General features: G+C 31.6%; 1 protein-coding gene across 1 annotated transcript; it reads left to right on the forward strand.

Annotated features, from left to right (window-relative positions):
• Positions 1 to 9,456: 9,456 nt before the first annotated feature.
• On the forward strand, positions 9,457 to 11,599 carry LOC141702490 (homeobox-leucine zipper protein HDG2-like; the record flags this gene model as incomplete). Its single annotated transcript, XM_074506149.1, has 6 exons — positions 9,457 to 9,465; positions 9,565 to 9,660; positions 10,081 to 10,258; positions 10,402 to 10,673; positions 11,122 to 11,214; positions 11,302 to 11,599. Coding segments are annotated over exons 1-6 (946 nt in total), but the record flags the coding sequence as incomplete, so codon positions are not given.
• Positions 11,600 to 13,120: the final 1,521 nt, after the last annotated feature.

The raw sequence follows: 13,120 nt of genomic DNA on the forward strand, positions 1-13,120 counted from the left end.
GTATCATGTATTATTTTAATATCTAAATATATGGATAATCATATGTGAAATACATTCCATTTATATGTGAGTATCAAGAGTAAGTTTGCTTATATTACATTCTATTTGTGTACTCATAAACTTGGTTTAGATTAGGCTTATACTTGTCTATTTATGCTAGGAAAAATCTTAGTCATAAATAGTCTGGACTTGCTGAAGATTTTTATAAGAGAAACCTCAAAGATTTTGTATGCAAACGACATATAATTAATAATATTTACATTTCCATCTATTCTATTATTTAGAATGTCTGTCTTGTAATATTTAATTACATATTTCCATTGACTTGCTTACTTTACACTAGATTCATCGATTGAATAAGAATATAATAGTTTTAGGTTAGCCTAACATAATATAAGTTAACAATTTAGGGTTGCATTAGTTAATTGCCTATTTATGTCGGAGGTTTATAATTACTATCTCATGCCACTTGTGCTTAATTTTTGTCAAAGTCGGGTTGTGGAAACATCCGATTTCGTGAACTTGCTTATGATGTTTTAGGTATTTCTATTACACTTTGATTTCATGTCCCATTTTGTTAATATTTATTTTCTAAGTTTTGATTTACACTTTGATTCTATGCTCTAGGTTGTTTAAAACTTTTTTCAGAAATTATCGATAAATTGGTAAAGGAGAACACAATAACAAAAAGTGGAATAGACACTTAAATTAGTTATTAGCTGAAGCTGAAATCGAGGAGAATGTGAAGCAAATCCATGCAGGAATTGATGAGTAGCGCATATAGTATTACTTTTTAAGTATATATTCCATTGCTAATATTATGTAAAGAACGTGAACTACTTTGTTTAATTAAAAATATAGTGGTTGCCCTAATTTTAGACGTGTGATAGTTTACTTAAGTAGTTTTATATGGTTTGAATGAAGTACATTACGGTACGTAATGGTATTTTTGGATTGCTTCTTTTTCATTATTAGCATTTTTTGTTAAACTATTATAATAGGTTGTTATACAGTTAAAATAGCATAGGTACATGCATTACAGTAACTTTTCAAAGCGTTGTCCTAAGTACAAAAATATTACCGCACATGCGGGCCCCACATATTTTGCCAGTATTTTTGAGTGGATATGAAATAAATATTAACAATCTGGTATGGTATACATGCTATTAATCATATTTATGGTTAAATTACTGTGCATACTTAATATAACTTTTCAAAATTTCGTGATATTATTTTAAAAATGACCGGAGAATTTTGTTTTAGAATGTCATTAGTGGATACCTAAAAACGTTACACTAGAAATGCTAAACGGACATAAAGCAAATATTTAATTCATGAAGTTTGAGCATATTCTTTCTCACATGTCCTCATTTATTAAGAATTATAAAAAAATACTTGAATTAATTATGTTCTATTCTTACAATGGCAATGACAAATTTATTGTGAGCTGTTTAGAAGATGATCTTTGTAAGGTTATATATTCAAGAAACGGAAATATAAAAGTGTTCATGGTCATAGTGATCTCTCAATAAATTATTGGTGATCCAGATGCCCTACTTTAGTTACATTTCATGATTAATCTAATATATCTATGAGACTACGAGGAGGGAACATAGAAACAGACCATGTCAATGCCAAGATTTACTCCAGTTTAAATAGACCATGTAGTTAGCATGAGCCAGAGTTGTCATTATGTCAATACCCTGTCAATATTTGACCGGAGAGACAATCCCAAGTCAAATTTAATTATTAAGTACATTCAATCTGAATTGTAGTTTGTTTTTCAAAAAACCAGTGATGAGTGCCCGATTAGAGTGCATTTTTATCCCATTCATGCTTGATGAGATACCATGGCTGTTGTCACACCTTTAATAATTGAGTTATAAGGTACCACTTATCAAGAAAATAATATAATTGTTTTTCCATAATTGTTCTACATTTACATATTTTAATTTTAAGGTAGATCTGAATGCATCAAGCTTATAGGTTGTGTCGAAAGATTATGACCAGAAACTATCTATCTTTTTATAGAAACATCATGAGAATTTATGTGAAGTATAGTAGTGGACAAAATAATTAAAGAAACAAATGTTAAAAGAACTTGTATACTTACTTTCCAGTGAGAAATAATTTTATGATCTCAGTCATTTCCCGAACAATATTATGATCTTCACTGTAGCTTTCATAACGACCACATTGGGCTCTGCATACAAAGAAAGACATAACCACACAACCACATTAGTTCAACAGATATATTCTCTAAATTAAATAAATTACTGCAATACAAGGTGCAAAAAACATAAGGAACTGATGTTGCTCTAGCTTAAACAACAGTTGCTGCCCCAACCTTCCTTACTAGAATAGGGTGCCTACTCACCAGAAACTAAATGAGGTAGAGAAAATAAAATCAGCCAAAAATATGAGCTTTTTATAATAAAGATCATGTTCTAAAATCAATTCAATAATCTTGAAATATGGAAATTATCTAGAAAAAACACTTTCATATAAATAATAATTTTTACCGAGATAAATAACTTAAGAGGGTCATCTCATGGCAAAACTTTGGCATCTCTGCAATAAATCACATAACCAAAACTCATAAATACACTGATATATACATTATCAATAACTTAGCAAGTCTCGTAACACACACAAGATTAGCTAAAAATTAACACACGTGACATATATACACACACAATAATATACATATTAATAGTGAGAGTTTTTCCAAACCTCCTCAACTGACCTCCGAACCCGCAATATGTGTCCCCCTAAATGAGCCATAACATAAATCGAAACACAAAAATTGATACCCACGTATACATCAAAATTGATACAATTTAACTAATGAAAAGTTTAACATGCTCAATTTAAACAATTACTCAACTAAATTAAAGTGTAACATGCTCAATTCAAACAATTACTCAACTAACTAAATATATTAGGGTTTCAAATTGAAACACCAATTTTTAAATTAGGATTTAAAGCATACCCAATTCAAGCTTTAACCTCCGACTTAGGTTTAAACTCCAATTTGAACAAACTTCGACGACCTTTTGAGACTTAAAATAGAGCACACAGAGAGTCCATAGAAAGAAAGAGAGAGCACTCAAGTGGGGGGAGATAAAGCAAAGAAATCAGCACAGTTGAGATGGAGTTGTTCTTCATTCAAGGAGAGACAGAGAGAGAGAGGAGAGTTTTTGATTTAATTTATTTTATGCTTTATGTCGTAAGAGATGAGATTGAGAATATGTATATATTTTTTAACTTTTATATTTATCTTATGTGTAAAGTTGAAAAAAGGTGAAAAGAAAGGGAGGGAGATTTTAGACTTGAAATTCTGTCAAGGCAAAAAATGGGGGAGGGGAAATTTTTAAGAGGGAATGAATTATTTAGTCAAGGGGAAAATGGGGAGGAGACACACTGGATCATTTTTTTTAAACAGACTTACAACATCGTTTGGGTTAAAAAACTGATGTCTATCATACATAAATATATCATTTTGGTAAAACTGATGTAAACAATACTTTTTACATCGGTTGCAATAACAACCGATGTCTAAGAGACGATGTCTATTCTACTTTTTCTAGTAGCGATAAGGAAAAATAACAAATTGAACCTAAGTTAAAGGACAAATACCGATCACCAAATTCACTAACGGTCGTTATTACCGGTCGGTAAGAAATCTCGCACTTATAATATTTAATTTTTTTGACCGAACACTACAATTTAGGCGAAAATAAAAAATTACAAATTCCCCAAAACAAAAACCGGCTTAATCGGTCAGTATCGAATACATATGTTTTTCAAATAAATAAAAACACAATGTACGTGTAGAAAAATTGAACATAAATTTAAATTATTTTGATTTATTATTAATCATACGCCATGAAAGTTATGACTAAAAAAATAAAATATGATATTTTAGAGGTAAAATGGAAATCTTGATATATCTAAACTAATCTAGTCATAATGTTATTGATATATACATAATCAGTAACTTAGTGAGTCTCGTTACACACACGAGATTAGATAAAATTAACACACATGACATATATACACAAAATAATATACATACTAATAGTGAGAGCTTTGCCAAACCTCCTCAACTGACCTCCAAAACCGCAATATGCGTCCTCCTAAATGAGCCATAAGTCATAAATCAAAACACAAAATTTGATACCCACATATACATCAAAATTGAAATAATTCAACTAAATAAAAGTTTAACATGCTCAATTCAAACAATTATTCAACTAAATTAAAGTTTAACATGCTCAATTTAAACAATTACTCAACTAACTAAGAAAATTAGGGTTTCAAATTGAAACCCCAAGTTTTAAAATTAGGATTTAAAGCATACACAATTCAAGCTTTAACCTTCGACTTAGGTTTAAACTCCAATTTGAACAAACTCCGACGACCTTTTCAAATTTAAACTAGAGCGCGTAGAGAGGAAGAGAAAGAGCACTCAAGCAGGGGGAGATAAAGCAAAGAAATCAACACAGTTGAGATGGAGCTGAGAGTTTTTGATTTATTTTATTTTATACTTCTATGTTTTAAGAGATGAGATTGAGAATATGTATATATATTTTTAATTTTTATATTTATCTCATGTGTAAAGTTGAAAAGTAGGGGAGGGAGATTTTAGACTTGAATTTCTGCCAAGGCAAAAAACGGGGGAGGGTAAATTTTCAAGAGGGAATGAATTATTTGGTTAAGGGAAAAACGGGGCGGAGGCACATTGGATCATTTTTTAAAAAACAGACTTACAACATCGTTTGGGTTAAAAAACTGATGTCTATCATACGGAAGTACATCGGTTGGATAAAACTTATGTAAACAATACTTTTTACATCGGTTGCAACAGCAACTGATGTCTAAAAGGCGATGTCTATTCTACTTTTTCTAGTAGTGTAGGGAAAAATAACAAATTTGACCTAAGTTAAAGGACAAATACGATCACCAAATTCACTAACGGTCGTTATTACCGGTCGGTAAGAAATCTCGCACATAAAATATTTAATTTTTTTGACCGGACACCACACTTTAGGCGAAAATAAAAAATATAAATTCCCCCAAAACAAAAACCGGCCTAATCGGTCAGTATCGAATAAATACATTTTTAAATAATTAAAAAACACAATGTACATGCAAAAAAATAAATTTAAATTTAAATTATTTTGATTTATTATTAATTATCTTCAATGAGAGTTATGATTAAAAAAAATATAATTTGATATTTTAAAGGTAAAATGGAAATCTTGATATATGCGAACTAATCTAGTTATAATGTTATTGATATATAGTGAGTCTCGTAACAGACATAAGATTAGGTAAAAATTAACATACATGATATATATATACACACAAAAATATACATACTAATAATGAGAGTTTTGCAAACCTCCTCAACTAACCTCCGAACGCGCAATATGTGTCGTCCTAAATGAGTCATAAGTCATAAATCAAAATACAAAAATTGATAATCACATATACATCAAAATTGAAATAATTCAACTAAATAAAAGTTTAAAATTACTACCGAGTTTAAAACTTGATCATTTTTATCCCTTAAAATAGTTCGGTCGGTACTAGGCGGTCAAGAAATGCAATATTTCATATACTGTTATACATATATTTAAATATATATATATAAATAATTTATATTTTTTTATAATTTTTTTCTTAATATTTAAATTTAATATGGGTATATACAACTGAATTTATTTTATAAAATCAACATTTTTATAAAATTCATTTAGAAAGTTCAGTTATTGGGCCCGCAGGGGTTGACTTAATTGGTTAAAGCAGGAATAACTATCATCTTGGTCACATATTCGAATCCCGCGGGAGGAGAATTTATGATTATGCCTCCTGAGCCACATTATGTCGTCTAAATGGGGTTTATCTTGGTTCACATGGTTTGCAGGCTATTGTGTGGGCCCGTAGAGTTTACCCGATATGCGGGTTACCTATGATAAAAAAAAAAGAAAGTTAAGTTATTGGTAACTTGTAATTGATATAATAATATTCATATGGGTTTTAGGTCACAAATTTATTTATTTTATTACGTAAATTTTATAGATTCAAATTGAATAATTTATTAAAATATCTAGCATTTGAAGGGAAAATAATCTTCCTCCGACTTGATTATATACTATTTTCACTAATAAAAAATAGAAAATGAATTTTCAATTGGAAATTTAACTGAGATGCAATAAATTTCCTGTAATTATAATAACATCCTTCTATATTTATGTAATAATACTTTTTAAAATTCAAAAAATTTAGAAAATATTTCAAGCAGGTGTCTCCAACAAATATCCCGAATAAATCTAGTAAATCAAAGATTCTACTCTCACTTATAAAAATATTTGAAACACCTATCTAATTTAGATATTAAATAAAATAATATCTCAAATCAATCTAGTAAATCAAAGATTCTACTCTCACATATAGAAAATATTTAAAACACCTGTTTAATATAGATATTAAATAAAATAATATCCCAAATCAATCAAATAAATATAAGATTCTTCTTTTTCAATACCATTCTTACTAGTACCACTCTCACGTTTAAAAAATATTTCAAACATTATCTCAAATATATTATCTCAAATTCATATATATTTGATAAATGATATCTCAAATAAATCAAAATAAATAAAAGATTCTACTTCTAGAGAGTTCTTCCCGTCCTATATAAGAAGGGGTTTGTCCTGAGTTTTGAAGTATCCTTTAAAATTACAGCTCCTTTTCTTTTTGCATAGTCCCCCCTAGTTTTCGAGTTTTTAACCCTTCTATTTCATAAAACTCTATTCAGTTTGCTTTTTCCTCGGTAAGAGGTTAAACTTTTGTTGATTTCAGACATATCTATCATGTTATGTTTATAGTCAAGCACTTATTCTTTTTTGATGTTTGAAGTCAAATTTATTCCATTAGTTTTGTTCTTTTTTGTATGATTTGGTAAGAAATTTTTATTTAAGAGGATGTATGGGGTGAAGCAGATTGCTGACCAAAGAAATGAATTCCTCTTAAATTTATTATCTTGAAATTTGAACGGAGGGAAGCCTATTTGCTCACCAAAGATATGTTATACATATTGTTATTGTTGTTTTTTTGCCTCTCATAAATCAAATGTGTAAATTTGTGCTTTCATGGATTCATAGTTCAGTTACTAGTGTATATAGTGCGTCTATGGTTTACTTTTAGTTGCTTATAAGTCAGTTTTGTATATTATTGATTAATATTGAAATCTATGTATATTTTTTTCCAGAAATATGATAATAGCTTCCCTGTGTAACTACAAAAATATGCTATCTTTTTAAATAAAAAAATAACACTGCTTTTACTTTTTAATATGTATATAATTTTTTTATAATACGTCTATCTCCTTTTAATCACATATCATCTGTTCTTATCAAACATAACTAATAAATCTATTCATAACCATGCACACATATAAAACAACATAAGCCATGGTTCTTGCAAGTCTTCTTCTACAAACCTATTTGCCTAAAACATAGATAGATGTTTAAATGCTTTTGTATGTATATTTGATGAGAGTACATGCATATATGCACACAAGTAATGACTAATATATGAGCTTAATGTTGTGGCATGCACAGATTGAAATGGAGCAAAACAACTCTGTGGCAGGACAACAGGAGGCAGGCCCAAGCGGAGTACTTGGCAGCATTCAGAACGGAGGTGAAAATAACAATCAAGGGGCGGCTGCTGCTGCTGTGTGTGTTAGTGGCCACAGCGGACTACTGGCTGCTGGTATTTACACAAGTGGAGTAGCTGCTGGTGATGTCCCAAACGAATTTGCTGCTCTTTCTCTTCTTGCTACTGTTGCTGTTGGTGATGACCCAAGTGGATATGCTGCTGCTGGCCCCAGCGGAGTTGCTGCTGCTGCTGGTGTCCCAAGTGGAGTTGCTGGCCTCTCCTCCAATTCTTCCACTGGGAAGAGAAAGAGGAATTATCGCCACAGCGAGTATCAAATCAATGAAATGGAATCGTAAGAATCCCTTGCTCTACAAACATATAAAAGTTTTGTGCTATTATATATAATTATATAGTCAATTAGTCATGTTCAGCTGGTCTGCTACCAAATAGTTATACTAATATTTACCTAAGTCAAAAGTTTTATTAATTAGTAGTTTGCAGTTACACATATACTATTTAAGTAGAGAGAGAGAGAGAGGGAGAGAGGGAAAGAGGGAGAGAGAGAGATCTAAGTGCATTTTGGGCGTATATCCTGATATCAAACTAGGTTCATTTTTCTTGTCTTACATTTTATTTGTTTGCATTATGTTTTATTCACTTGATATTTTTTTATCTAGCTACTTCAAGAACAATCAACACCCTAACGGATTTGAAAGAAACGAGCTTGCTATTCGTTTAGGACTCGATTGTGCTCAAGTCAAGTTTTGGTTCCAGAACAAGCGCACTCAAGTAAAGGTACTAAGTTGTTTCTACATTTATTATGTTGATGGTTTTTTTTCTATCTCATGTACAATGTGTCTTAGATTCGTGTGTGTATACATGTATATGTTGGCATTAAGTTGACAATTATATTTATATGTCCTTGTTTATTTTATTGATACTTGTATGCCACCCAACCTCGACATTTTTATAAGCTGTCAATTTATTTTGCAAATTACATATTCATACAATTTTACTCACACTGGATTCATCTCGCAATTTTTTCTAGAACCAATGTGAAAGCGATGAAAACGATGCTCTCCAAGCTGAGAATGACGCGCTTCGAGCTCGGAAACAACAATTAATAGAAGCTATGAGAAAAAACACATGTTCCCTATGTAGTGTGGCGGTTCTCGACCAACAATAGATAACCTGAGATCAGAAAATAGTCACTTAATAAAAGAGGTATGATTAACTGAACTTCACCAATTAATAATATTAAGCTCATTAACTTGAATTTTCGGCTAGATTTTGCTTCTTTTTCTCTCATTTTTCCTAATAATAGTTTGATTCTATTTTGTAGGTGGAGTCGCTCAAATCAAGAATTGTAGGGTTTATGGCCCGTCAAAACCAACAGAATCTACCAAACCTCCCATTAATATCCAACGTGGGCAATGCAAATTCTTACCCAGTTTGATCAAGGTCCAGGGCCTGCAAGTACTAGCTTTACTAGTTTTGTGAAAGGGGTTCACTCAATCAATGTACCCACTACAGATGACTTCAGGCAATCCTTAATTGAGCTTGTAGTTTTAGCTGCGGGGGAGTTGAAAGCCATGTCAATGTATATGGAACCCTTATGGAATTCTAGTACTGGTGTAGATGGCACGACTAGCGTGCTAAATGAAGAGGAATACCGATCCAGACTTCCTGATAATTTTGGCCCCATGAGACCAGGCCTATACATGTGAAGCTTCGCGCCATACCAGTAGGGTCTTAATGAGCCCTACGAAATTGCTGAATATTCTAATGGATGTGGTAAGTATCATATATGTTTCCTTTTATCTAGTTATTATCAATTTAATTGTACATATATAATCTTTAAATTGTAATTTCTAAATTCTCTTGTTTTTGTAGAATGAATGGGCATTTACATTTTCTGATATTGTTGGGAAAGCTTTGACATTGGATTTACTAAGTGAGGGAGTGAACCATAACGCGGCTCTACAAGTGGTAATTACTAACACATAAATGCTTATGATCTAATTCGTAAGTGTTCGTAGATAGCTATATATGTGCAAGTATTTATTAATTAACAATGAAATGCATGCAAATAAATTTCAGATGGCTGCTGAATACCATGTTCCTACACCACTAGTCCCTAATCGCCGGACCTATTTCGCCCGATATTGCACACAACATAGCGAGGGGGTGTGGGTAGTTGTTGATGTTTCAATAGATAAATACTCCCCACTCGGGATAGCATGACATGCCAGAAAAGGCCATCAGGTTGCCTAATTCAAGGAATGTCTGATGGAACCTCAAAGGTGAATAAATACAACACTTCTATTTATATACTAAAACTAGTTACATACTAACTTAGTCATTTAATTGTAATATAACCAACATACAACTATTGTTATGATATTCTAGATTACATGGATCGAGCATGTATATACAGACTACACTGGGGTTGGCACAATTTACAAACGGCTACTACGTTCTGGTCTGGGATTTGGAGCCAAGCGATGGGTTTCAATTCTGAAGAGACAGTGTCAGCGTATTTTGTCGGCAAATGTTCCATCAAGTACTCATGACTTCAACAATCTTGGTAAGTAAATATAATTTTGGATTATGCTAGTACATATAATTAGCTAGTATTTTAGTAACTTCACTGCATGCAGAAATATCCCACTAGTTGTTCATTATCTCTCATAGTATAGTATTCTCAATGCAATTATGGTCTTTTCACAGTAAAGTTAAATCCGGAAGGAAGAAGAGGACTATTAATGATTGCCGAGAGAATGGTGAACTACTTTACTTTTGGGATTACTGGTTCAAGCACTGGTAGTTGGACTGAAGTGAAAGGAAATTTCGGCAGTGATGTTAGGATGATGAGTACAAGGGCCATGGATGATCCGGGCCTACCAACGGGTACTCGGCTCAGGTTGCTACTTCGTTTGTGCTGTCACTTGCCCCAAACATGGTGTTTAATTACCCTACGTGACTACAAACATCGGAAGGAGGTATGCACTCAGCTTTTTAATCAACCTCATCTTTATACAGGTTATAAATTTAACCAAAATTTTGGTAGCAATATGCATTATAGAACTAGTATAATAATTTCAATTTTCTTATCTATGTAATGTGATTAAGATATATTTCTAATTTATTTTTTAAGTTTTTTTTGTTTCATATCATGACATAGATAGATCTAAGATGCATAAGTTGATATTTGTAACCGCACTTCTTTAGACTAATTACCGCAAACATCTATGGATATTCAGCAGGGAGGAATGATAAACAAAATATTTGATTGAATACCATCCAGATTTTAGAGATTTTATCGGTATATTGCATGTTCCCTAAGTTATAGATTCTCTTAAAGTTTTTTCAATCACCATGAATATTCTTTTACATGTGGAAGATAATCACTAACATAATCTTTGAATTGATATATACAATGATCAACAGTGGGACATTTCTGCCAGCGGACATGAATATGAACCTGTATGTCGCATACCTTATGGCGAGGAACCTAGCAACTGTGTTTCAATTTATAACGTAGTAAGTAAACAAATCTCTCTTAATTTCTTAATTGTTCCATTATTAAGATTAAAACATAAAAGAGGGACTGATATCAAAAAATTATAGATGACGAGGCGGGGACATATGCTAGAACTCCAAGAAAGTTGGAGTAATCCGGTAGCATCCCACGTTGTATTTGCATCCACCGAAATTTGGACTATAGATGCGATACTACGTGGGGGCGATCCAAATGGTCTACCGCTTATGCCGTATGGATTCACAATATTTCCGGACGGACCTTCTTCTCCTGTAGATGGCTCGAGCGGAACTCTCTTGACAGTGTCCTGCCAGGTCTTGATCAGTAAATCTCCAATGGCAGACATTGATTCTATAGCTACGATCAAAGTAGCACAATTTCTCAAATGTAATTGCCAAAAAATAAAACTTACATTGGGAGCAGTTGAACCTTGTCCTGAAACTGGAATATGTTTTAAATAAGGTAAATATCGTGTTTACGTGTACATTATATATTTTGCACCATTATTTATCATTTGCGAAAATCGGTGTTCATCAAATCTTGGATTTTTCATTTGAGCTGCAAGGTTATAGCAAGTCTCAAAAAAATGACCTTTTTATTATGTTAACACAAGTTCATCAAGTATTTTACATTCAAGATCATGTTGAAAAATATATAAATTATCTAGCAAGAGGCTATCATTAGAGTTCGACGATCCACACGACGAGAACAATGCAAGGTGAAGATGATATAAATGGACAGTTTGCACATGACATAAGCTTTCCATAAGTAAAAGACCAAGATGATGAAGTTAAATGGTTCAGATATGATGTTCCTAACAATACAATTCCAATTGAAGAATTCAAGTAGTGTTAAAAATTAGCTTAGATTATTTGTAAATGATACTATATATATATACAATTGTATAATTCAAGCATTGTGATTGAATTCAATTTTATTGTGTCACGTTGTTTGCAAATGATAATCTGTATCAAGTTTTAGTCAATAATCTCTTGCATCACCGTAAATACTTTACAATTCGTATTATGTTAGGTACAAAACATATCTATACCATCAATAAGTCTACTCAAGGTACAATATCACTTTACATGGCCAAATAAATTCAACCATTTAAATTAGTAATAGGTTTCTTTTGTAATATCTTGTTTGCCTTCTAGCAACTCGAAATGCTACAAGAGCTTAGGAATTTCTATGCAATAGTCTTATATATAATAGTTATAGAATGAATCAATTTAGTAGAAGTTCAATTAAGATTGTTCAAGTAGCAAATTGAAGGACGAAGACTTTTGAAGTCAATAAGTTGCAAGAATTTCTCTGAGTTCAGTATCGTGAAGTCTGGAAGATTTATGTCGTGAAGTTTATCATATCAAATATTAGCGTTTGTGCCCTACATACAACACTATAATGTTTTAGTTTAAGATATTTGGATTATTAATGTTTATGTTCTATCGTTTATTCCATTTATAATTTATTATGTCTTAAATTACTGCGATATAATTTAGATTAATAAATATACTTAGAATATGATATAAATTCTATATCTCTAAGTACGCGACTTAGAAATGAAATAATGAGAATAGTATCAACATTCCTAAAGGTCCCTAGTTGAGCATTATTATTAAGGGACAATAATAATGCATTAAAACTGGTGTGTTTGTTGACTGATGATCATATCTCATTGATCATAGATATAGTATTACTAAAATCAAAAACATAGGCAGATTAATGTACAGGGTGCTGAACAAACCTAATGTGAGATTCTACATATCCGTTGTGTCATAAGTAATCTCACTATGATAATAATTTAACGGTCCTTAGACTTGAAATCATTATAGTTTTATACGAGAATTATTGTATTTTGATTACATTAAAAGTTACATTTGATCGGGTAATGATAAAAGTGTATTT

Source organism: Apium graveolens, unplaced genomic scaffold (genome assembly GCF_009905375.1).
Source record: "Apium graveolens cultivar Ventura unplaced genomic scaffold, ASM990537v1 ctg5217, whole genome shotgun sequence".
Lineage (NCBI taxonomy): Eukaryota > Viridiplantae > Streptophyta > Magnoliopsida > Apiales > Apiaceae > Apium > Apium graveolens.